This window comes from Lagopus leucura, unplaced genomic scaffold (genome assembly GCF_019238085.1).
Source record: "Lagopus leucura isolate 7727_CA_CO unplaced genomic scaffold, USGS_WTPT01 Super-Scaffold_100008, whole genome shotgun sequence".
Taxonomy (NCBI): Eukaryota; Metazoa; Chordata; class Aves; order Galliformes; family Phasianidae; genus Lagopus; species Lagopus leucura.
Genome location: NW_024962265.1, coordinates 32,540,107 through 32,567,128, shown reverse-complemented (window position 1 = coordinate 32,567,128; position 27,022 = coordinate 32,540,107). Strand labels below are relative to the sequence as shown.

At 45.7% G+C, this 27,022-nt stretch overlaps 1 protein-coding gene across 6 annotated transcripts in view; it reads right to left on the bottom strand.

The window, feature by feature from the left end:
• MSRB3 (methionine sulfoxide reductase B3) overlaps positions 1–27,022 on the bottom strand; it is an 85,513-nt gene that overhangs the window by 58,207 nt on the left and 284 nt on the right. The window contains exons 2-3 of one of the 6 annotated variants that reach the window (XM_042872973.1): positions 9,881–9,914; positions 5,724–5,795 (exon numbers count right to left, since the gene is read on the bottom strand). The exons of 1 other annotated variant lie outside the window; for it this stretch is intronic. In XM_042872973.1, the coding sequence (XP_042728907.1) occupies positions 5,724–5,795; positions 9,881–9,914 (106 nt within the window). Of the gene's footprint in view, positions 1–5,690; positions 5,796–9,787; positions 9,915–24,022; positions 24,068–27,022 lie in introns of those variants that run through there. 4 more of the 6 variants (XM_042872975.1, XM_042872978.1, XM_042872974.1 and 1 more) reach the window with 4 other exon arrangements.

Sequence of the window (27,022 nt, the reverse complement as noted above, 5' to 3'; positions counted from 1 at the left end):
GAACAGCAGCAAAGCTGCAAAACCTTTCTGGGCAACTCAGGCACAAAGTAAGGCCCCACTGTTCCCTCACAAATGGTGCAGCTCCCAGAAGGAGAGATACAATGCCATCAGTTGCGCACACAACATGGCAACCATGTGATAACTCTGACAGTATGGCTAGACTAAATACATAGTGAACATAACTAAGGTTGGGTTCATTCTGTCTTTGGACTCTGAATGGGATCTGACGTTATCCAGAGGTGATGCTCCCTCACCCAGCTGCTCCACTAGGTCCAGACAGGGCTCCAAGAGTGGACTGAATGCCATAAATGATCTGCTTGTGCATTACTCTGGTCACACAATTCACCCTCTCCTTTGGCAGACATCTACAACACTTGCACAGGTTCCATTGCAGGGTCTGAGACCAAGTGCAAGCTTTCCAGTCAGCACAGCATGGTGCCTTCATTCTCCTTGGTGCTCATCAGGGGAGCAGTGCACACCACTATTCCATACTCAGTGCTGACACTGACACTTCAGGCCACTTGCCTTCTGTCTTTTCCAGCAGTTCCATCAGTGCTAGAAGTTGCTGGAATCTTGGAACAGGATGGAAAGCTCGAAAGAAAGACTGAACTCACAAATCTTAATGTGTAAATATAAAAAAATAAAGCGCAAGAGGGTGAAACAAACAAAACCAGAAACGCTTCTGGTCATCCCTGTGGTTAGGAATGGCTTTTCTGAAAAGAAATGCAAAGTGTGCTGCAATTTACTGTTCACCCACAGACCATGCACATTTTAGAGTTCAGCCCTGGTGTGTGGAGGCCTTCTGTAAAAAAATGAGGTGAACAGAAAGTATTTTCTGGGTGTTGACCTGATAATGAAGACATTAAGCATATCACCTCACATATAAATTCCGATTTCAATTGACCTTTTCAAGTCTGTGGTTCATAACACAGGCGAACAAGTGCCATTTCCTTCAGTATAACCAATCACAAGGAAACTAGCAACAAGATACGTCCAGACAGACTGACATGAGTTTGCAGACCGTTACTCCTCACCACTCAGCCCTTCACTTGCTCCACCATGCCGGAGGTTTCAAGCAGTGTCTGGCGTGCCCTGACATACCCTGGCACTGCGCCTGATGCCTTTCCTCCTTTACATCCCTTTTGAACTGTTCTAATGATTGTCTCTTATGTCCTGTTGCTTCCCATCACTGCAAAATTAACTGAGCGTTTGAGCTCCGTGGAAGACACAGCATACGTTTTCCTCCTTCTGTGCATGCTTATATTCCACTAGCATTAATGGACATTACAGTCATGCATTGAATGCATACCATTAAGGCTTCCTGAATTAAATACTGCAAGATCAAACATTCCAGCAGAGCAGGCCCATATAATAAATCGGGTTTCCAGTCTTCAGTACTATTTCTTTTAACAAACCCAAGCATTCTGAGGGGCCTTCCTGCACATTTTGTCATATCTATACCACCACAGCCCCAGTCATGCAATGGGACCTGTGTGGGCAAACCCCCGAGGGCATGCACAGCTCCAGTAACTGCAGAAGGGTTTGTGAGGAGCTCGGAGGACCTGGCTCTAAGTGTCTCCTGCTTCCCAATGCTCCTTCACAGGTGGGTCCTACCTCACTCATCCACAGTGAATTATCTCACACTGAAGCTAAAAGGGATCCTGCAAGGTTAGAAAATATTTGTGTATGTGTTTTTAAATTAATATCCTTGCATATGTTATCACCAACAATCAGGTTTATTAAACTTTGTCTCTCTTGGTTTTATTCTTTTAAATTTTGTTTGCACAGTTTATATCACCCCATGCACTTTTAGTCTGCACCCTATCAGGAAAAAAAGAAGAAAAAAAAAAAGGTGTGGGGGATGTGGAACTGTTGATCTAGTTAACAAAAATTAAAAGAAAAACTCCTGAAAATGCAAATCAGTGAAAACAGTTCTGTTAGCTTGTAAATTTGGAAGGAAAAAAAAAAAAAAAAAGATTTACAAAGCATAGTATTTGGTACATCTTTATATAATCCCATCACAAGCCATTTTAAATCACCTCAGCACGCAACTGCCTAGGAGAGATACTACAAAAGAACTCTGAAAACTGGGAGGTCAAGTTTAAGCAAAATGCAAACTTTGACATTAGGGAAACCTTGTTAACATTTTATACGTTGAAAAACAGATTTGTGGTTCTTCTCTGAGGGATGGCTCCTTTGCTTTCTTGCTGTAGGTAGCTAACTCCCATCTGCTGCTGAAATACCATTTGCAGTTTCATGCAAGCATTAGGAGTAATGGAGTGAAGCCCATTTCCACTATATTGTGCGTTGAAAAACCAAAAGCCAGGTACTGGGACAACAGCTGCAATATGGGCTCAGGAACAACACCAAAAAATATGTGTCTCAAAAACACTGTCTAGTGTCAGTTTGGTAGTCAGGATGGTTACATAGCTACAAAGGAAGGGCAAGCCAGATCTTCGCAAGTTCACAAGCTTCCCATGCAATCAAATGACAGAGCTGACACATTTATTTTTTTCACCTGGCCATCAGCATGACTCCTGTTTTATACACACTTATATACTGAGTCATCAGCAAAGATCTTCTGTGTAAGAATACCAGTTTCCTGAGCACTAAAACCCAAATAAACCCACTGTGGTCGCAGCAGGGGCAGATCTTATGGGGCAGGAGCCTGCCTTACTGCTTGCCCTGAGCTGTGAGTGCCTGTGCTGTGGTTACGTGGCCAAGGCCAAGGTTACGTGGGTGATGTGCAGGCCAAGGAGACTTTGTTCCCTGCAAAAGGAATCTGAAGCTGCCTGCCCTCCCTGCGAATGTAAAAAACATTCTGCAGGGGCTGGAAGTGTTTCGCATATTGGGAAAGGGGAAAAGAAGCAGCTCCATTCGTCTACTCTACTTCCTTATCTCATATTAATGAAATCAATGTCACTACCAGCCACAACCTCGCTCCCACAACCTTTAGACGTTGAGCACTCTGAGAGCAGCCTGCACCACAGGTGTGGGTGAGCATAGATACCTCACCAGGACAGTGGAAATGGCAGCACACAGCCCCTCAGAGAGGCTGGTGAGCAGAAGCACCTCATCCAACATGGAACAAAAGTCCTTGCATTATCACTGCCACTTCTGTCAGCCCACAACAGCCAAGGACAGGCACAGAGCAGCCAGCCTGCCTGCCTTGCTCTTGGGTGCAAAGCAAGCAAGGCAAGATTGAGATCCACAGGTACAGCAGTGGGAGAGAACATTTATTATGATCTATTTCTCTTCCTCTCTCCTTTAATAGATAAAGAGACTTTTGTTTTGCTGATATAATCCCAGCACCTTTCATGGGCACTCCATCTGTTTAAATTAAAAGCAAGAAAGGCAGAGACTCTTCAAGGAACACTAGAGCACTCTGTATCTGGTCAGTAGATTTCTGTCAGGATCAATAAAAAGGTGCACAACATATGGAAAGGCATTTTATTAACAGCAGAATTAAGTTGAATTTAATAAAAGTGCTTTATGCTACCTTTTGCATTTCAGTGAGCCATCAAAATAAGTTTATTCACACGGCTTTAATAAAGGTCTAACCCTGCAGCGGAAACAATTAAAAAGTCAGCATTTGCCAGCGGTTACCGCAGTGCTGTGTAGCTTATTGTAGCATTCAGGCTGTAGCTAAATCCTCCTGCTGCTTCCTCCACAATAGTGATGTGTGGCCTGCGAAAAGAGCACTGCGTTTCAAGAACCGAAGTGCCGTGAGTGCCTGGGCTGGGGGGTGGAGGGAAGGAGCTGGGGGAGGTCTCCCCTCCGATTCCAAACAACCCTGAGCTAAACCTGAGCCCTCAGCACAGAGCCTGCCTGCCCCGGCCTGCTGCCCCACAGCCCCCAGCCCAGTAGGAGGGCAGCCAGCGGGAAGGTGCTGTGCTCCTGTGCTGCGGCTCTCACTTGGCTACAGCCACCACGGAAATCAACATGGTAGCCCCCTCCCCTCTCAACACGCATCAGGACTAAAAGGTTGGCAGTTGCCAGCTTCTCTCGCTTGCAAGCCTCCTGGGTCGCAATTTCTCTCCACTCCTCATTTTCTCTCAAGACAGTGACCTCCAGTGAGCAAGCTGTGGTTAATGGAGCAGCTGGGCCTTGGTGCTTCCTGTGCCTCCAGACCCACTCAGCTTGCCATCCAACTCCAGCATGTGCACCCCCTGGATGAGGGACCTGCTGGATCATCTCCTCCATCGCTTGCAAACACATTCTTACTGACTTGAGGGTTAACATCCTATCCTTCTTCCTGAACTGCACCTTTTCTTGCCTGCCCTCCCTCAGCTGTGCAGCAGATAACATCTCCTTTCCCTCTGCATGCTGTCATCTCTCTTTCCCCTCACATTCCTGTCTTCTTATGTACTCCTCAGAGAAAGGCCAAGGCTGGGAGTTGCTTTTAATTGAAAGGGAAAGAGTGAAGGCAGCCCTTAAAGGTGTCCTCAGACCTCCAGTCACACCCAGATGGCCTCATAACTAAAAGAGCAGCTTTGTACTGCAGCTTTTAAAGCACAGAAACACTGTCAGCAACAGAACTTCACCTTTTACATCCATCTTTTGCTGCAGAAATGCAATAAGCCCAAACTGCTCTGGGCGCAGCAGTGGAAGGCAGGGAATTTATGAGCTCTCAAGATTAAAACATTCTTGTGAGAAAGGTAAAAATGGCTTGTGGTGAGTCCCCTATAGGAGTAGGAAGGGAAGCAAATGCCTTAAAGAGATCCGTCAGGGACTGTGCTGAGGAACTGGCTCTGTGCGCAGTACTGGGGGCACAAGGATCTCCTCATCCCATGGCTCTCAGCAGCACAGAGCCCTGAGCAGCCTCTGCCCACAGCCTCCTGGTACAGAGAGAACAAGGAGAGGGGTGAAAAAGGTACATAGCCAGGGTACAAAATACAGTGCATTAACAAAGGGTTTCTGGTCTTCTGTATCATCCCAAGATTTGCAAGCATCAGGCATCATAAGGGTATCACTCCCAGTGAGATATCTACAAATAAATGTCATGTTAAGCTGTATTAAATAAGACATTATGTTAAACTGTATTAAATAAGACATTCTAGACTGAATACTGTTGTATTAAACAAACATTCATAAACACAGGATAACATTTTAAGCAGAAACAACATTAAATATACTTCCATTAAGACAGTTATACAGACTCATTTTTTAAACCATTCTCAAGCCTTTCAAAAAAAAAAACAAAACACAACTTTATGCTCTATTATGACAATGCAGCATTCTGTTATCATCACTATCACCAAGAAGCAAAACAGAGATACAAACACATTTGTATATTAATGACACACGAACAGCTTCACATGCTGCTTGCTGCTGTGCTCACATAGTGCCTGCTCAAGCATGTGTCAAATGGATGGTTCTCCTAATCACTGGGAGGCAGTGGACTAGATAATTGGTAAGACTGTAATGAAGTGAAAAACAAAACTAAACTTTTTTTTTTCCAAATTGATTTTTTTGCTTTTTTTTTTTTTTTTTTTTTTTTAACTTAATTTAGTTTCATAGAACTAAGTTTTAACTTTCGCCCCCCAGTCAGTTCTGAGGAACAAGAACATCCAGCTGAGACCTTGTATGACACATGTAAGCCCAGAGCAAATTTTTACATTCATGTTATAAACCCCAGAAAATAGGGATTTATAATGAAAACACTGACAGGCATTTAACCATAGCCGTACCAGCAGCATTGTTATACAGCAACTCAGTCTCACTTTTATTCTCTTTCAGGACACGTGAAGAGCCACCTGTAATCATACATCTTTGGTGATATGCATTACGGAAAGCTAAGGGGAAGTTAAAACATGAATTACAGAAGTTACACCTCTGAGCATACAAACATACGGTATGCAACATTTTCAGATCTACCCAGTGAGCACCAAGGCTGAAAGCAGCCAACATGCTTGGAATGCATGAGACCAAGGTCTCTTCTAGGCCTTTAGTGTTGAGGGCAGATGTGGCAAACGCTGCGTGCACAGATAGTTTCACTGACACGAGCAGTTGGAGAGTTCACAGGGACAAACGCACAGGAATAACTCCTAAATGTTTGCAAGATCTGCTCCTCAGAGTAATCCTTTCTGTTCAAAGTTCAGTTTGGAGACCCAGTAACTTTCTGTTCACTAGCTATTCATTTCAATTTTATGGCAAGACAGTTTTACTGAAGCTGAGACTAACAAACATTTAATAAAACAAGTGAGAAACAAGCTATAGATGTTTGTTAAATAAAGACTTACACCATATGCCCAGCACCATCTTCATACAGATGTATTGTATCTTAATCTAAGCCTATAAAAGCATGGTTTCCTACTAGTAGTTATTTTAGTAATTAAACACTTCACAACACTTCAGTGTTATCTAGAACTTTATTATTTCACACGTGTCCTGGAAAGAAATACCAACTCTACTCCTGTCATTTCTTTATCATCACTTTTGCTTATTTTTACAATTTTCTTTGATCCACAGAAGAGGAAAAGCCAAATTGTCTCATGCAACAAATGTGATGTAAGCAGCATAACATTCAAAGTGTCAAAGGAATTTTTTTAAGAAATGAGAACCCATACTAATTAAAAGACACAGCAAAGCAAAGTCAGATAACTTTTTACTTTGTATCTCGGTGGTCTGCTACAGAAAACACGTACATGGAATCTGCACAATCATTATTTCTATTGGTTATTTGCTGTATGCTCTACAGCAGCTGAAACAGCTTTTGGATTAAAAGTTTGGGGTTTTTTGTGTGTGTGTTTTCAAAAAAAAAAAATTGAAAAAAGAGGGGATTTAATTTCTGTGAACTAAATGCTGGCAGGTGCTGAGTGCATCCCACATTTCTTTGGAAATTTAGAGCTTTCGACCTCAATAGGGCAGCCTCAAGAAACAGCATCTCTAAATCACACAAAAATACAATGGAGCTGTACTTTGCTGGAAATGAAATCTTGAACCGACATGGTTGAGTCTGGCTATGAGCACAGATTTATGTGATTTTCCCAATGGCCATGCGTTTACTAAAATACTTTAAAATATTCCCAAGGTCTCGAGGTGTACTTTACGTATGAATGACCACTAAACGGGAAGCTTTTCATATAGCTCGGGTTGTGGAACAGCATATGCTTGGTGCCATCTACTGGGGCTGCTGGGCTAGGGCCTGGCGCTGCAACGCTGTAAGCAGCGCACTGAGGGCAGGCAGCACGATGGATTTGCACACATCGAAACGTTTCGTCCTAGCTTCAGAAAAGAAATATTTTTAAAAGACCATTTAGAAGAGTGCGCTCACACCACGGGTGCTAATATACAAATGGAGAAAGAGAACATATAAAGACTTCTCTGGCACTAGGATTAGTTTGGTTTACCAGTCATCCAGCATAACCTGCACACGCTTGCAAAACTGCATCTGAGGGAAAAGAAAGATGCACACTGATCTAAGGTACTTCTGAGCATCATGCCATTCATTTAGCTTGCTTCTGATCTGCCCCTGTGACTTTGCATTAAGGACAAAGTACACACAATGTGACATCATTTTGTTCCGTGAAGGACGGACAGAGCACTGAAATGAAATCATACTTCCACATTGAAGACCTTGTCCTGTAAATGTTTAACTGTCTGGAATTCAGAACAGTGCTGGGAAGCTCAGCTCATACCTAAGACAGTACTGGCCTCAGCCAGAGCCTTTGGCTTGGTAGCAGAACTCAAGGCTGAAGTCCATGCCAGCACTTTGTTCCTTTGCACTGAGTGGACAGGGGTTGCAAAACACAGACTGTCTCCTTCCTATGAAATCTGCTATTTGGCTGGAAGCAGGACAAGCTCTGCACCATTTGAGACTTGCAGGATCCTTGGCCTGAAGTGATACCATTGCTGAGCTGCAACTCACAAAGAAAGGGCTGGTGGGAAAAGCACCAATACAATGTAATGGTAGAAAAAAGTCATGAGAACTTGGGGCGTTTTCTGTATATTCAAAAATGAAGTCACAGTGGATTGTGGCATTTAAACAGATGTTGCCTCCAGATCTCATTCCCATGTTTAATTTGATACATGTTACACCATTTACTTGTAACCCCCTCAGTTCACCACACACAAAAAAACAAACCAAAAGCAAAGCAAGTCTACATTAATTTATAAGCATCTGGGGAATTCAGATTACTCTTAAAGTATGTGAGATATGTGATTGTATATTATTCCACTGTTAGCAGATGAATTTTGGTTTAAAATATATACATAAGTAGGGTGGAATTCGTGCTATTGATGCTTGCACAGTTACAGAGCAAATGCACACGAATAGGTAGTAGCACTATCAACTTCTGATTCCAAAATTTGACTACAGCATTATGGCAGTAAAAGGATTGGACAAAACTGCCAGCACAATACTTCACCAAGAGGTATGCAGTAGAACAGCCTCCTGCAGACGGTGTTCCCAGCTCGCCAATGTGACATCCCCTTTGCAGAGCAGGGACAAAATAACCTGCACAGTGACTGTCCCCGTGTTGGGGCAGGCCCTGGCCATGTGAGCGCACATCAAAAGGTGCATCAAGAGGGCTAAGGAAATTTGCTTATCCTGTATTTTTAGGATTTAAAATCTGGCAGCACATAGAACAGGAAACAAAGGTCAGACTGACACAATGTGGGCTATTCTCTCTCTTCCTCAATATGTGTTTGTAGCTCCTATCTAGGTTAATGGGAGTTTTGTGCACATGTGGGGGAAAACAGAACACAAATGCTGCAAAAATTGGACTCAGATTTAGTTCAAATAGAATGTAATCAGCTTTAGAGAGTCCATCAGCTTGAAAACTGATGTCTTATCACTGAAAAAATCTTTAGAACATCACCTCCATATGCTTGTTAAGTACAGCTCTAGAAAAAAGTGCTTATAACATTCTGTACCCTTATGAAACAGTTGTGTCATACAGACACCCACGCTGGTTCTTATTTGATGTTTCAAACACTGATCAGCCAGGATCTTATCTTTCTTTTATCTAAGTGTCAAGAAAATTCCTAGTAACAGTCAAAATTAACTCTGCAGCTTGTATTTTCTCTCCCGTAAGCATGTACGCTGGCATTATTAGGCAGACATTACAAATACTGTTGTTTCAGTGAAATACAAAGTACTGTTGGGTTTGAGGTACAAATCATACAGGATGGGCCTTGTGGCAGCCCTCGCAGACCTAGCAGCAGGCCTTGGACATTGCTTGAGACGTGCAGTTACACTGGAACATGAGGTTGCATATTTCCATTTAGTTATTTATTTACTTGCAGAAGTGTCAAGCCACTAAATATGCCGTCAGAGGGGAAAAAAGAATTACACTTCAAATTCTGAACACTTTTTACACATAATTTTCAGTGTAATGTATTTAAGTTACATTGAAACTTTTAAAAGGGAAACATTCAATGCAACCACAGCGCACTTCTGAAGAGTTTGGAAAGGCTGTTATCGGATGCAGCTGCAATTCAATACTGAATTCCAGTAAGTATCTTTTGAAAAAAATTGCAGACAGCACTGAACACAACTGATGTTTAATTCCACTGCTTTTCCAACAATGAGGAGAATAAAAAAAATTCAATTCAGAATTTGTTGGACAAGGAAGCTGGACAGCACTGCCAAGCAGAGTAAAATCTAGGCTATGGAAACCCTCAGCCAAGCCGGTGACTTTAAAAGAAAAGCAAACAAAGTTCTGGTTCCAAGGCAAATTTAAACAAAGCAGAGCAACCCATAGCACAGCGTTTCCTGCAGCAGAGACACCCATTGCTAACGGGCCTTCATTACGCATGACACGACAAGCAGCACCCATTCAACCTGAGGGAAGCCCACAGGCTCGCAGGGCCACTGGCTGGCTCTTTGTCACCAAATGCAGCAGGTTGAATGCAGACATCACTGTGATATCCTCACCAACAAAACCAGAGGCAAACAACAGGGGCAAGAGCTGAGTAGGGAAGAAAAAAAAAAGAAAAAAAAAAAAAAGAAAAAAAAAAAGATGAGAACAAATTAAAACATCAAAAATGTTAAGATACATTCACAGAAAAAAACAATGCTTACAAGTTATTCAAGACCATCACATTCTAAATGCACCTTTCTTGGTGGGTTTCTTCTGCTCCCCCCGTTAAGGTTTCAGTACGTATTACACAGCCTTCTGCAGAGCAGCTTTCTGAGCCACACGTGAGGGAGGGGATATCTTTATTGGAGGCCTTTACAGCAGATGCTTAAGATCCCAAACACTGAGCAATGTGGGGCAGCAACTTGCGCGATCACAAGTGGGGAAGCCCTGAGGGGCAGCGCTGGTGGCCCAAGCTAGATGGCAGGACTCCTGCTTTCAACATCCCATAATGTGGCAGGATTTTCCTTTTTGTTTGGTTAAAAAAACCAAGCTCCACATTTCTGAATGGTGAGCACAAGAAATCAGTCACCGCTAAAAATTGTTCTTTTGATGACTCGTCTGAACGTGACATCTCACTGCAATAAACTTGCCAGATATCTCAAACCCACGACTTCTTGTTTTAAAGGCAGGAAATAATTTGCATTGTAAACCGTCCGTGAGATATATTTAAACAATCCTCTGGCCAGTTTAAATATAGAAAATAGAGAGAGAAGGCACTCGCAAGGTTTTCTTTGGGACGGATTTAACACCAATTGCTTCATTTCCCCGCCATGGGAAGGAGGACACGCAGCTGCCTGGCAGCACGGCCGCAGCAGGGAACGTGACACAGGATGCAGCAGCACGGCACTCAGTGATGCCGGAGGAGCAGCCCAGGCCAGGCGGTGAAGCACAAGCATGGCTCCTTGCGAGGGCCTCCCCTCCGTGGGGGCCTCAGCGCCCGGCTCGTGCTGGGCATGGTTTCACGGCGGGCATTTCCTGAGGGAGGGGGGAGGCGATCGCAGCCTCTTCCGACCCCCGAGCAAGCAAACGCGTAGCGCACGCTGATGTATGTTACCGCATCGCTCTGGAGTATATCTGAGGGAAAACTGCTTGTATTAACATGCCTGAACTCTGACTTCTCCAAACTAAACTCGCTGCAAAACCAAAACATTTTTGTGTTACTAAATGGAGGCAAAGAGGAGGGGGAAGGTAAGTACCGCACAATGAACAGCCTGAGAGAGCCATTAAACATAAATAAACATGTCATTTTCACGAGTGACTGCAGGACCGGTTTAAAAAAAAATAAAAAATAAAAAATAAGGAAAAAAATTCCTCCAGAGCAGACTACCGACTAATAAAAGATCAAAGGTAACGAACGTAACGAACACTCCAATAAAAACGTGACTTTTTTTTTTTTCTTTTTTTTTTTGTTTTTTTTTTTTTTCCCAGCGACCTTCGCTGCCGGGAATAAAGTGCACAGTGAAAGCGTAATTACCCGGCCGGGCTGCAGCCTCGCCGCGCTCCCGCAGCCGGCCATAAAACCTTCCCACCCTGCCCGGCAGCGCAGGCCTGCCAGCCGCGGCCATCTGGCTTGTGTCAGTGCCGGCGAGGCCGGCGGGAAACGCGGCGCTGAAGTCACGGCGCAGGTCAGCCGGGGAACAAAGGCGCATTTTGCCCTTCAAAAGCTGGGGTGCCCCAGCAGCGGGGCCCTCGGCCCGCCGGCGGGGTGATTTATGGCTGTGCAGATCCCGCTGCTACCGAGATTGGCCGGCCCCATCTAGCGGTCGGCACCGACAGAAGACCGTGAGAAGGGAGGCATGGTCAGGGACCACCGTTCACCCAACACCAAGCCGGGCCAGCGGGGCTCTTCATATCCATGCTTGAGCCCAGCTCAAGCAGACATGTTGGCCATTCGGCATCACTGTGAGGCCTCCTGGGCTGCCGAGGAGAAGGTGGGTGGTGGGGAACAGCCCCAGGTTGCCGAAAGTCACACCCTGCCCTGCCTGTGTGTGGGCATGTGCTGAGCAAAGTCCTGACTACAAGCACAGCAAGGACATCTGGTCCCCAAGGCTGACGTTCACTTCACGTCACAGCCCTGCTCACTGCTGGGCTACAGACCACCAGCTGCTTCAGTGGCGACTGCGTGTCAGCAGAGCTCACCACACAGCTTCCTGACAGTGCAGTGCCGCCAAACCCAGCAGCACAGAAACCTTCTGTCCCTGTTGCTTCAAACTGGGAGCATTCTCACCTGTGCTGGAGGCCAGAATGCCAAAAGGTAGCCAGACTTACTGCTCTCCCACCAGCTTCTCACAGGGAAGCCTTGCACCTGTCTGTGAAACATCTCCCTGTGCAGCTGGGTGTAGGCATCTGGGCGAACACAAATGCACCACCGTGGCTCTGCGGTTCATCTGTGCCACTCTGTGCTCCATCAAGCCTACCAAACCTGCTTCTTTGTGGTACTGCATTTACCTCTCCAGAACAAAACTGTTCTCCTCCACCCTTCTGTGAGAAGTAAATGGAATTGTAACTCTCTCAAGCGTAAGCAGTTGAGAGGAAATTATATGAATTTGCCAAGGATTAGAAAATAGATCTTGACCTCTTGAAAATGTCAAATATCTCAGCGTTCACCAAAATGTTGTTATTTAGTCTCGACTATTTGTAAAGACTTGGAGGATATAAGTCCTGAAAGCCCAATAAAATATAACCGAGCATTCAAGAAAGTATTTTATTGCAGTTAGCATATTTTATTATTTTATCACTGACGTTTTGATTGCTATTTTTACTTACTCTGCACATTACAGCAGTGCCCAGTAGTTTCAAGTAGGACTGGGACCTCCCGGTGCTATGTTCTGCATACACAGAACAAAAATCCCTGCTGCAGGGTGCTTACAGTCCAAGATCAAAAACTGCTCGTAAAGAATTAGGAAAAAGAAGAATAAAAGCAAAACCATTACTATTGATAAATTTGGTGTGAAGGTGCTTAGCAGCCCTGCCTGCTGATTCTCTGAGTACCCAGATCAGTTTGATAGAGAACAACAGTGATGTAGTCTTGCCAGGTAAGACCTTTTCTCTGCTCTTTCAGCAAATTTGGCTATATGCTTCAACAGGTTTAGGAACTGGGTTTGCATTTCAGCTCTATTAGACAGAAAATCAACAAACACAGGAATGAGGCACCACCCTGAAGTATTGTTGCTGGTGTTTAACCTCAGGTGCTACGCCCACTTGGATCTTTGCTGAGCCCAACAAGAGCCCTACACCACTGCCGAAGGCACCAACCCAGCCCTAGGAAAGCCAGCAGTGCTGGCACAGCATTCTGCCTTGTCAACATGTCCCTGGGGACACTGGGACTGCGTGGCCTCAGCCATCATGCATTTGAGCCAAAGGAATGCCGCAGTACTACGCTCCCACCAAGCAGGCTCATCATCCACATACCCCACTACGTTTTCCTGGTGGGATAAATGCTCTGTGAAGAGCCCAGTGCAATACACACAATCCAGGAAAGGGGAGGCTGCTTTCTTTGAAGTCACCTTTGGTCACTGGTGGGGGATTCCCTTTGCTTTTTGTGTTTTTTTTTTTCCTGGGGGAAAAGTATTAAGATCCCTGCAGTTCTGTCCCAGCTCTGAATGGAGGCTGCCCCCAAAAACCAGGACACCACTGGCTCTTCCACAGGTGTCCTCAGGTGTCCCTCCATAGTGTGACCAAGCTTCCTGGAGCCTCTTCCCTGCACTTCCTCCTTTAATGAAGTACAGAAGGGGACAGCAGGGAGTGCATGTCTGCCTGGCTCCTGTGATGTGGGCACAACGCTCAGTGATACCTTGTGAAACTTGTAAATAACAATCATACCAGTCTAGTGGTAGCCATGTCATTAGGTGGAACTGCAACCCAGGAAAGCCTTTGTTTTAGGATGCTGACATCCTAATGTTGACAGATGGTGAAGTACTGCCAGCTTTCAACAACTTCTATACCTTCAAATTGCAAACGTTGGAAGAAACTGCAAATTAGCCCCCCTCGCCTTCCCCCCCAAAAAAACAAAAAACACCACATAACCATAACTGTTAAAAAATGTAGGGAGTTGTGATTTGTCAGCCTCTGCCTGCAAATAGAGAAATTTCCCTGTGAGAGAGGCAAGTTGAGAGAGAAAATTTTGGTATGATCGTATGTTGCTTTTAAGAACTGCAAGAGAAACACCAAGGGTCTCTGGAGCCCATAACACTGTTGTTTTACCTTTTTCCATATTTAGTGTTTCTCCTGAAAATTCAGGTCCAGAATTCCTAAAATTACATGGGAACCCCAGCTCTCAAGAAACGTGTGAAGCTGTAGCCCTTTAGTAGTAAACTAAAAATTAGCAGTAAAGCAACTGGGCACCAATTCTTCTGGGAACAATCTCTTTTTCTTGCACCAATAACGAGACCTCAATAGTGTGAGACTTCGACTTGTTTCCCAATTTCCACCCCCTCCCCCCTGGTCCCAAGTCTCTGGCCCCACTCTGAGGACAGGAAACAATTACAGATCCCGATGTTTGCCAGAGAGCCAGGCTCCTATGACAGGAATTTCAGAGTGACTGGACAAAGCAGAGGAGCAAAACCACTGCCATACTGGAGACACCCAAACAACTAGGAGTCACAAGCAAAGGCCTGTAAGTTTTCTACAGTCAAGTGTTACAGTGACAATTTAATTTTAATTCATATTTGTTCTGCTAAGTTTCTCCAGTCAAGCAGTTGCTTTAGAAAGGCTTTGTTTGTTGTCCTTTCTGTTTGGCTTTGACATATATCAAACTATAAGCAAATGTTTCATGGATAAAACGTAATGGAATATTTAATATATACATTTATTCCAGTCTTAGTTGTTTTTGGACCTTTTTTTCTAATTTGGCTTTTGGTTACCAAAAGTCTGCCAGGCAGACTCAGCAGACAGCAGTGCACAATCACCAGGCACTGCAAGAATAAGAAGCACAGCCCTGAGAGAACCACATGAGCAAACGTCTCAGCATGTCATGGGTTTCTGCATCTAAGCAGCTGTGAGCCCCTCGCCATTTTCCTTTAACACACCCACTGCAAAAGCTGAAGGCCCATGGTCTCACCTGCTCCCTCCATTGCTCTTGATAGTTTTTAGGGTCTTTACTGCTTGTGCCAAGGCCAGGGGGCAAAGGCAGTGCTTAACAGCTTATAGGGAGATGTTTAATGGGGGCTGATCCAAAATCCAGCACAGCAATGCCAACTATGGCAGGAGACCAGTGCACAGCAAAACTTTTCAGGAGCGGGATGAGGACTGCCAGTTATTTACTGGAGAAAGGGGAAGGGAAGAGGCGCTGTTTCCCCTGCAGATCCCAGAAGGTCTCTGATCTTTCACCGAGCTTCTCAGCTTTGAAGGGATGATGCTAGCCTTCCCCCTCGCTGTAAGCACTATCCTTCCATAGGTACACTTCCAACCCGGGCTAAGATACCTTCCTGTCCTGACCAAAACTTTAAAGTCAGTTAAAAAATATTTGAAAATTCATCCTTGAAGAGAGATTTTAGGATTTGCATTTTCATATACTTCTACAACAACTGATATCTCAAACTGAGAGTGTCCCCACAAGTTCCTGCTTAGCTATTAACACATGTTGCAAAAGCTCACTGATTAGTGTAAAATATTTCAGCCATAGCAGCTAACAATATGCAGCAAAACACTGTAAAGACCATTACAAATGTGACCTTCTCAGAGGCTAACTAAAGAGGCATATAACATTTTAGAAGAAACTAATTGTGTTAGCTTTCCAGGAATGCAAAAGAACTGTAGCATTTAATTTGTGCGCTTGTACGTTTTACTTTTTCCTCCTCCTCATAAAATACAAGCTTCTCAATTAAAGCCACACAAGTCAGAAGCATTCAGCCTGAATTCCCACATCACTTTTAACACTCTCAATTAAAGCATGTTCTCCATAGCTGTTCGCACTGGAATGTGCAAACTAAATGTCAATCCAGTCTACTTTTAGGAAGTTTACATTGCGCCCTGATAAAAGAGGTCATTACTGCCATATCCCATAATATCTGAGTGGAAAACCAGGAAATGTCAAGCTCTAAACTTGAAGTTACTGCTACTACTACTACTAGAAAGAAACCTAAGTGATGAAGTTCATAACCTTTTTCCTTTCTTCAGTTTTAAACATTCTCTCACACTGGATTTTGTTTTATATCCTGAAATACCGAGTGTGTTTACAACTGAAATTAACCTAAGTTATATACCTTTCTCCAATACAGAACCTATGATCTTAACACAAAAGCAATTTTCACATCAGTTTGGACAACACGTGCTTTGGGACACTGCCAAACCCACCTACAGGTGCTACCTTCCAACTTCAGAGACCCTGACTAACACTAAAGGTCTTTAGCAGAAGAAGCAGAGAAGTTGATGACAGAGAGGAACATGTAGCGTCTCCTACAGGCAAGGCAAGGCAGCTGCCTTTGCACCACAGAGGGGTTCCCTGCTGGCCTCACACAGCTCCCAGCACTGTGCCCACTGGCCAACTCACCCTCACATGAAAAGGGAAGAGATGGCCCAACCTAGCAGTGCTATTGGCGTATCATTTACAAATGCCAGCAATATTGCCAACATTCATTATTTTAACAGTGATGCTTAAGAGATGAGCCTCCTACAACCAGTTTTAGATCCTCACACAGACTAAAATGGTCGCCTTTTCAAGCAGGTAATCCAGATTCTCAAACCCCTGCTCGCATTTCAGTGTAATCTCACTGCTTTCAACACCTGAAAAGGTCTGAAAACTTGCCAAGTAAGGAGGCACTACTTTGGGTGTCTGTGAGTTTGCATTCATATTAGAACAGTTATCCAGAGAAGTGATTTGAGGAAAATCATGGAGGAAAACATCTGAGCAGAGAATGAAGAGCTACATTTAATTTTCATTTAATTCCTGAATGGAACTAACATTCTTTCTAGTCTCAGCTGCCAAAGATGGGAAGCTCCCAGCCCCTTACAGGAATGTGCCTTGTTGGCTGAATCAGGACACATCCTAGCTCCCAACTCGGTCTTGTGAAAAACCAAAGCAGTCTGGCAGTAATGTGCTGGTGTGCCAGGGTAACAGAAGCCCCACAGGTGTGTCCAGGGACCAGATCAAGAAAGCAGGAGACAAGAGGGGATAATGAGAAGCAAAGGCTTTTTTGAATGCTGCACACTTGCAGGAAAACAAGAGGGGGAAAGCACATTGAATCAGAGGAAGAGAGGGAACCCCAAAAACTAGGAGGACAGAGGATCAGTTCTGATAAAGGCAGAGCTGAGAGCTCCTGAGAGCCACATGCGTTCCCACAGCTTCCATTGCCAGACTGCCTCCCAACAGCTCCAGCTACCAATACTTCTCAAAGGAGAGCCAACATAGGTTGGTTGGGATTTCCACCCTCCCTTTCTCTTCCTCCCAGATCCGATGCACTAAAATAGCATTGCTCTGCTCTGCTGCACTTTTGGTTTCCCTGCTTTGGTTGCCTGCCAGCACTCAGCACATTCCTTGTATGGCAGCAAGTTTATAACCATGGCAGTCACAAACTATTCATAAATGGGTCTTTTCTGAGAATAATCATCATCATCTTTTCAACATCTTGAAAAATATCTAATCTTTTCCATTCCAGGCAGTCCTTTCTAGTGCACTGGTAAAGGATTAATTGCTTCTGGTGCTTACAGGATGAGACACAAGTGTTCTGGAAATAACCTTTTAATTTAACAGTTCCTACTGGCTAAGCCCAAAAGCTTTTTGCTTTGCTCACCAGAGAAATATTCATTGTCAGTACTAAAAGAAAAAAGGCTGCAACCCTCCCAAGCTGTGGGCTACTGCCATGCATGGAGCTTCTCGCAGCCAGCACTGGGGGCACAGTGCCTACTTTTACTGCCAGCCAGCTTTGGAAGGGCACACTCTTCCCCTCCACCAGCACTTGCTGTGTCAAGCTTACCAGCACAGCAGAACTAACAGGCTTTCTCATCTCTCTATTTTTAATTCAGGACAAATCCCATGCATCATTTACCATGAGGTGAACCAACTTCCTTTTCTTAGCAGTGAACAGAAGCCCTTCAGTAGGATTTTCTATTCTACTTTCCTGAAACAACTTTATATCATTTTTTGAGGAATAATAATAATTTGAAAAAGATACATTCAAGATTAAACAGATCGTTTTGAAATGGAGTCATTTGAAACAGTGTTATGAAGTGCTCCTTAGCTCAGGGCTCCTTGCTGAGAGGAGAGGAGAGGAGAGGAGAGGAGAGGAGAGGAGAGGAGAGGAAGAATTTAGAAAGCTTTGTAAAAAGGTGTCCTGCTCTCTGGGTTGGGTGGCTGCACATCACATCGATTCAGGTCGGTTGTTTCTTTTTTTGCCATCCCAGCTCCGAGAACAGCGTTTCGAGTGAAAGCCACCAGAGCTGCCAGTCTCTCCCGGCACTCTCCCTTACATAGAAATTTTCTACAGAGCCGTGTCTGAAACCGATACCGCTGCTCACCACCGAGAGGAGCCGTCTCCCTGCCTAAGTACCAGGAACTCATCCTTCAAGTGACAGCATCGGCACGCAGAAGTCTATGCAGATGTCGACAGAATAGAAGCTTTTGAAAATGTGTCTTTGATCACAAAAATCATGTCGTGGTATTTAGAACAGCCTTATGAATACACGAGACGACTTCAGCCTTTTATCAAAAAAATAGGTTATAAGAATAGGCATGAAGAAATTTGAATGCCACACAAAAGGAAGGAATTGCTCACAAACTATAATAGTAACGTTAACCATGCTAAAAGCAAGGAACCTTTAAACAGTTAAAAAATAAAATTAAAAACACATCCAATCCATACCACAGAGACGTTCCTCTAAGAAAAACAGGAATCCTCCGTTCTCCCTCTGTCACAGAGGTCCTTCTAGTTGTAGGGAGCGCTAAAGCTCTGAGAAGACACGACAACAAACAGGGCAAAAGGAGTATTCATTTCACACTGTTAATGCTTTTTAAACATGCGGCAGTTTAAGAATGGATAAACACAGCATTTAAAAAATATACAGATATTTACATGGACATGCTGCAACTGAAGATTCTCTTCAGTTCATGAGCAAAAGAAATACTAATTCTAGCTGAATATATGGTTTGAATACTTATTTTGGTTTCTTCTTCATCCTTCATTTTCTCTCAGATATCCAGAATGTGAGGGTGCCTTTTCCAAAATCTAGCAAGCCTTACAGTTTTGCAGTGCAACCCTGACTGAATTCCAGACACAAACAGCCCCTGCAGCTCCCAGCAAAAGGTGCTCACCTGGAGATCACAGATGCCCCCGGCTGCCCTACAGCACAGTGTCACATGCAGGTTGGAGTCTCCTGGGGCTGGGGTACATCCCCTGCCCGCTGCAAGGCTGGCAGCAACAGCAGCCCGATGGCATTCATCCCTGGGCAGCCAGCCTGCTCTGTGACAGCCACCCTGCTCCCAGTCCCCTGCTCCTTTGGAGGGCACAGGTGCGTCTGCCCAGATTGTTCACTTCTTCCCTCAGCCTTCTTGATGCTCAAGGCTTCCAAATCCCCGTGAGGATCAACAATCCAAGGGAAATTTGGGTGTTTCCCTTGCATAAGCTGTACTGAAAAGTGACATATGCCCCAGATCCTTCAGCAGAGACGTGGGCCCAGCACATGCACGCAGCTTCCTCCCCGCCACCCCAGACTTAATTAAGCCTTGCCCCAAAATTCTGCTTGCTGCTGTCCTACTTGGAGTCCTGCTCCACAAAAAGGAAGCACTGCAATTAAAACCCCATGCATCACTTCCTCTCCCCTTGGCCCTGACGTCTCACACCAACATGGGAAACCCCCCAGTGAAGCTGTCGTGCCTGGATGCTTCACTGCCCCTGCAGAAGCTCCCTGCAGCCCAGCCCCACTCTAGGCACACAGGACTTCAGCACCTGTAAGTAAAATGAATGGCTATGGATGTACCAAGTTTGTGTCTACTTTGAGGTTATAAAAAGACACAATTGTTGGTCACAAGTCTGATATTGTTCCAAAAGTAATACCTCCTATTAATTTCCACAGAAAAGACAACAAAGAGCATAAAAACACTATTTGATAAAGAAAATTCTCAGCTACAAAACAGTACATTTCAACACAGTCACCACCATTAGCAGTGCAATTTCACCAGCAATGAACAAGAGCCTGAGTGCCACGCTCATGAAAAGTGGCACCAGCAGAGGTGCCCCAATGTTGCTGTCACCACCGCTGAAATGCACCACCCACTGCCTCACTGTGCTCACATCCACTGCTTGGTCTCCATAAACATTCAGCAAGCATTGATGAATGTCAATGGGAGCAATGTTTTCCACATGGAGGAATTCAATTTCATACATTCACTTTATATGCATTTTCATGTCAGACACCATCGAATCAGACTGCCCCTCTGCTGCCATCTGTCACACAGCAACAAAATGGAATGGGGTATTGGTGGGGAGGTTCAGCTTCTACTGCTGCACCACCAACATCCACCTCTTACAGCATGGGCCAACACAGTAAAAAAGGAGGAGCAGCCTTGTATTTATTCAGTGTGTTATTTTTACAGCACTTGTATAAACGTGCAGAAAGTTTGATAATTTCTGCGGGGTTTCATTTCTGCCTGCAGAAATGCCAGAAATGGAAAAGAGCAAATTTAGGTATTTTTAACCTGAAACTGTGAAGGCAGTAACAGGTCTCAGTTTCACACCCGCTGCCTGGAAGGGACAGTGGAGGGGTCTGTCCCCACACCATGCAGCGCACACGGGGTCTCAGTGCAGCCCTCACAACCCTTTGTCAGCTTCGTAACACTGCACAAATGCTGACATTCCGCTTGTGGCCCCAGAACAAAACTATCCAATGAAATGGAGGATATACTAGAATCACAACTGTTTACTGTGCAGTACCAATTGCAACCAAAATTATGCAGGGCTTGTATTTGTCTTCTGCTAGAATCTGCACAGCTCAATCTTGCTCAAGAGCCACAGAGCTTCCTGTGAGAATCTCACACTGTGTGTTTGCACAGAGGTGAATGCTGCAGGAACAAGTGCCAGCCCCAGGCAGTAAATCATATGAGCAGAGAGAACCAAAGAGGAGCAGATGGAGGTGCATAATTCTAACCCCACTGACTGCTGGTAACTCAAAGACCCAGAACTCGGGACGGCAGTAGCACTCGCTTTCAGGATGTTTCTGCTACGACTGCTGCAAACGTTCCTAGCACCACCGTGCACTTCGCAGGTCTGAGGTTGGTTCTGCTGAGGCAGCTCCAGGGCATCTCAGCCCATGGCACAAACAAGCCCTTATTTGGGCTGAGCAAGACAGGACGAGAAGTTTGAAACACAAAATCTACAAGCAGCGCTCTCTGCTCCAAACCCCACGCTCCTCTCCCATTGCAATGTCACAGAGCTGGTTAATCACCAGCACAGCGGACTTTACCTGTATTGATTTCATGTATTGATCAGTTGTAAAAGATAGCCTGGTTAAACTTTCCCTTTCTGCGGCCAAGATTTCAAGGGACATTAACAGCTGGAAATGACTCTCTCTCAAAAGCTGGGTGATAACTTCCATTTCTCCTCAAAAATCACCCAAAACACTCCACAAAGCTACCATTCATGATCTCCTGCTCCATTACACAAATCTCATGAAAATCTTGGGGTGATCATCATATTCCTCCCAGCATCACTTCTCTGTCAACAAAAGGTGTACTCTCGATTGTCCGTTTCCCCCCATACTTGAGTCTCTTCTCCTTCCTTGCCACAGCTTTGGGGACTGTGTGTGCCAAATCAGTCACACTGATGTGAATCACTGTATTCCTGGACTATGAAGCTTTCGTATGTCTGCAGCCCCTCTCTGAGGTTGCACTTCCTCCTCCGACAGGTTACAAAACTCACCCTAAAATATCTGGGAATTAACTTGGGATAATCATTCAGAAAAGAGTGAGCATCTCTGAGGATTTCTGAAAGGCTTTTGCCTTTCCCAAAGCTCAGGGGTAAGGTGACAACGTCCCCTTTGAAAAAGGAAGAAAGCAATTGGTGTATTGCACATCTGTGAGCATACCTCCACATCCAGAAAGCTTTTGAAACAAACAACAACAACAACAACAACAAAACACATACATAGGCAATTGAAAAGTAACAAAGCAATAAGCAGTCAAGATGGATCTGTAAGATCCTACACCATCAAACTAGTACTAGTGCTTCCTCTTCTACGAGCTCCTAGTGGTATTTTCATAAACAGACTGGAAAAGCATCTTCCTTCTGGATTATGGTACCACAGCTTGGGAATGTCAGGCTGAAGAACACCTGCCAAGGGCCCAGCTCTCATCAGCACTTCTCCTGCTGCTGGGACCTGCAAGCACTCCTATGTGAACTGCAGACACCAACCTGGAAGGAGCATACAGCACTGCAAAGAGCCCAGCAGAAATCAACATAATCCTCAGGAAGTGGAAAAGGGTCCAAAATCAGTAAATGGAATTCAGTACAGCCAAGTACAGAGAGATGTACAGAGTACAGCCAAGAACAGAGCCAAGTACAGGTCTTTTTTTTTAAAAAAAAATAATAATAATAACCACAAAAGCACTCAAATGCACAAATCGAAATGGAAACTACAAGACAAGCAGGGGTACCGCAGAAAAGGATGTCAAGGCTACAATGCCCATAAGCTGAGCCAATACTGTGATAACTGCTGCAAAAAAAAGGCAAGTGAAATTTGGAGTTTATCAAAAAGAGAAGCTAATACCTAATAGCAGGAGCTGGGGAGGGAGCAGAGCTGCTGAGCTCTGCTCAGCAACAATGAGGTACCAGCTGGAATCTCATGCTGGCTTGAGGCATAAGACAGAAGAAACTGGGGAGAGTTCAGAAGAGAGAATGAAAGAGATTCAGAAAATCTAACTTCTGCAACGACCTGGGAAGAACTTTATCTACAAGAGCTGCTGTGGTAGTGCAACGCTCTGAAAACCTGTGTCTCTTCTTAAACAGCAATACACTAAGAAGCTATTACACTGAGTGTACTGCTGCCACAGTTATTAATTATCATACTATAGATAAAACTGTATTATGCTAATCCATATGCAGCAACAAAAAGCCTCCCTCTCTGAGACAACTCTGCAAGGGCAGTCTGAGGCTCTCGCACAGTATCTGCAGTAACCCTACCCAGCATGGTTCCACCACTGCTCCAGCAGCTCGGTGCAGCTTGGCACCTCTCTGAAGTCCAGAGGCAAGCAGCAAAGCTGCCTTGAGCTTTTGCAGATAGAGTGCCAAGCTCTGTGCAAAACTGGAAACCAACAGTCCCCAGTGCTTCCCTTGGTGCCAGCCACTAATTGCCTGCAGGAGCCACGGCAAAGCAGGTCCCCTACATTTCTCTTATGGAAATAGGTTTTAATAAGATACTCTATCAGCATGGAGTATCCTTCCACTGATTCTAATCCTGTAAAAAATAGGAGGAACTAAGGATACAGTCCAAAAGCACAGTTCCCACAGCAAGCAGTCAAAGACTAAGGCTCTCTGCCCAACAGTGCTGACTTTCTTTTCCTGCAGCCTTTAGAAAGAAGAGATGGTTAAACTACAAAAAAACCCAAATCCCTTTATCTGGGAAGTTTCTGCTGCACATTTCAGGCCCTAATGTCACAGAGCTGCCTGGCTCCCCTTGACCCTTCTGCCCTCCCCAAGCCCACAGCAGTGTGCCCGCTCCCTCCTTGCCTCCAGCTCGCCCACCCCACAGCCCCACAGCCGCAGGAGCCGAATCTCACCAGCTGCTCTGTCAGCCCTACTCTCAGGATCACCTCCACTGTATGGCTGGACTCAGCAGGTCCAGCAACTCCACATCAGATCGATGCTTGCTCTATATAGGCTTTGTGCTCTGGAAGCAGACACAGGAATACTAAAGCCAGGCTCACTGTGCTGTCAAATGCCATCACGTGGACTGAGAGCAACACCCATGTGAACTCGACCCCAGGCAACCAGCTGCACAGAGCCCTTGAGCAGAGCAGCGTTGCAAATCACCCACACCTTCCCTGCCTGCATTTGGAGGCACAGCACAGTCAAGATCAAGATGCTGGGGAACAGGACTTGGCAAGGACAAGGCAATGCTTATCTGGGCAGGGCATGTTCTGGACTGCTTTCTTTTGGCATTGACGGGCATGGATCGCTTCCTCAGGAAGCTGTTGAGATGCCCTGGGTTGATTTCTTTTTCCTACTCACATTGTGCAGCCCAAGTGAAACTGATGGCATTTGGCAGTCCCTTCCTCAGAGCTATTGTTGTTTCCTGGCAGCGGGGCTTTGTTTTCCATCAGGTGGAAGGCAAAGGCGTTGTCCCTGTTTGGAGGAACATGGAGTTACAAAGCTCCCTGGGGACATAATTCCAAGCGCCACACATGGTGTCACTCTTAAGAGTTGCTGGACATGACAGCATTTTCCAACAACACAATACATGAGCACACCATGTACGCTTCGCTACGCTGCTGTGTTTCAAATGTATCATTAATCCCCATGTTCAGATGCCACTGAACAGAGAGCGCAAACCAGGGAGCTCAGCAGAAGTCCTTTCTTCAGACTTTATGCAACACTCAAAAGCTGAATCATGTTTCAATACAAAACTTACTGGAAACATCATTCCCAATGCTCGCTATAAATAAAGAAGTACTTGTGCCATTAATCATCTTAGAGAACATGCTATGCCAAAATGTAAGTCTGTAGAAACAGCAGAAGTGTGTTAGCACCATGTAAGTCTAAGCACTGCCCTTGCTGGTTCGGGCTAGCATTGTTTGAGCTCCTCGGGTGCTAAAGCCCTCACCAAGAAAAGCCTCTTTATGCCCAGGAACAGTGCTGGATTGTGTGGCTGTCAGATAATGCCACTGGAACTGAGCTGTTACATGAGAACCAGAAGGCTGGAGCAAAGGAAAGAAATTATAATTTCCAATTGCCTCATCGTGAATGGAGTTCCCAAAGAATTCTCACAGCCTGTCTTCAGACAACACCTAAGGATCGCATCCTCGCAAGTGAAGGACACAGAAGTCTCCTCTTAAACCCAGAATGCCACTCTGCACCCTCTGGCAGAAGCTGATGCTGTAACACATGCTCCCTTCCCTTTCTTAAATGGAAGATTGAAATTTAGTTTAGGACACTGCTAGTTTCTTATATGTCCACAGATTTCCACAGAGGAGGACTTGAACGTTCAGTTTTTTAAGCTCCTACATCCAATAGTTTGCTGAGAACCAAACATCCTCCCAGTCTGGGCTAGGCATCTGGAAGATCATAACGCAGCCCTGCAGAAGCAATAAGAGTGAGGGAAGGGATTGTTCACCTGCAGCCCCTTCTTGCTCTACGAGACACTACAGATTGAACACCCTAAAGGCTGGCAGGTTTTTCTGGTTTTTATGTTTCAAAGCTCTCCAGTTCACGTAGAGAAAGTTGCCTCTAAATAAATCCATGTATGGACGCAAATACTCCAGAGCAAGAGACACCTAATTTCCCTCCAGCCTTGGAGCCTGCTCCAAAAAAAAGGAAAATAAAAGATCCTATTCCCCACCTATGACTGAAGTTGCACATTGCTTAAATGTTGATCTGTAATGAGGACGCTTGAATGACGCAACCCAGTGGAGCTGTCTGACAATTGGATGGCTGTCCCGCACTTGTAGCGATGCCAGTGGATGCAGACAGCAGACTTCTTAACCTCCGGCTGAGAAGATTAAATCCTTAACAGCAAGATCTCTTCTCCCCTTTCTCCCTCCTGCTCCCCGCTCCCATACAATACAGCCAACAGCATAACAGAGGAACCTTAACAATATACCTAAAAGGGAAATTTGATTTTCCAGCGTTGCTCATGCACAAAACAGGCTAGGCTTTCAGTGCCACAAACAGGTATCATCTTACAAAGCTGCCTGAATGCAAGCAGGCAAACAAAATCCTCCCATGCCTTAATGAGTATCAGGGCAAAACACCAAGTGTTTTCCTCATGCGCAAGTTTCCCTTCCCACAAAGCCGTCAGGAATCCATAGGGCACATGCAGGCGGAAAAAGTGCATTAACTCAACACCAGCAGGAGGGCAGAGCAGCCCTGCTTGGAAAAACCAACAAGGCCATTCCGTCAAAAGATTTTATTTGTGTCAAGGATCAACCGCTTTATATGGCTTTGTCACCAAATATAGCAACGCTACCCCATACACAAAGGCACTATTTTTAAGGACAGCACTTCTGGAGGAAAAATGGGAGTTCTTTTTTCCTCCTAAAAGCTCTTCTCAGATGTGTACGATACAGATCCAAGAAACGTCAGACAGGAAAACACCCAACCAACCACAGCTGAGCTACGTGTGGCCCAACTCCACCAGGCTCAGCGGTTTTGGGGAAATCACTGCACAGCTCCATCCAAACCAAACCTTCCTTCAGCTGAGACTTACAGAATTATTCAGTACCTCCAGTTAAGACGTTCACCTTACTTAATTCCCGACACAAACTCTACACGACAATAAAGAAACGCTGCTTTAAACGAAGCCGCGCCTCCAGCGACGCCGCGATCCTCTGAGAAGCTCTGAGCGGACGGCAGACGAGGATGACGGGCGCACGGGAGCCGCTGTCACAGAGGCGCAGAAGGCACCGCTACCGACCAAATTTGGCAGCGGGGAGCCGTGACAAACTGCAAAAGCACGCAGCAGCGCAGCAAATGGCCCGGAATTCTCCGCTAAGAGCGCTGCGAGCACCCGCGTCTGTTCGGCGGGGGGAAGAGCACCGACCGGACGGACAAACCGCCTCTGGGCTCCAAACGCGGCACTGTGCCCCGGTGTGAGCGGCTGCAGTGCTCCGTGTCGTTATGCTGCTAAACGGGGACAGGAGGAACCGAGCTACACCCGAGTTCCGCGCGTCCCGCGTTGGTCAGCAGCGCTACACAACCCGCACGCAGGCAGGGGACAGCCGCCGAGTTCCGAGAGCGCACGCGAAGCCCGAGCTCCCCTCGGGGCCGGTAAAGCTTCACGTACGCGGCGGACGGCCGCAGCGCAGCCAGCAGGCCGTGCCCTCGCCCCGCCACCGCTCCACCGCCTTGCTCTGCGGACGGACAGCCGGCACCCAGAGCGGCACGGCGCAGAGGGTGGCGGAGCGGAGGGGAGCGGAGCGCGGCACGACACGGCGCGGCACGGTACGGCCCTCCCGCCGGGCCCCGCTCCCCGAGGGCGCCCCCGCCCCGCCCCTCCCCCAGCAGGTGCTGCCC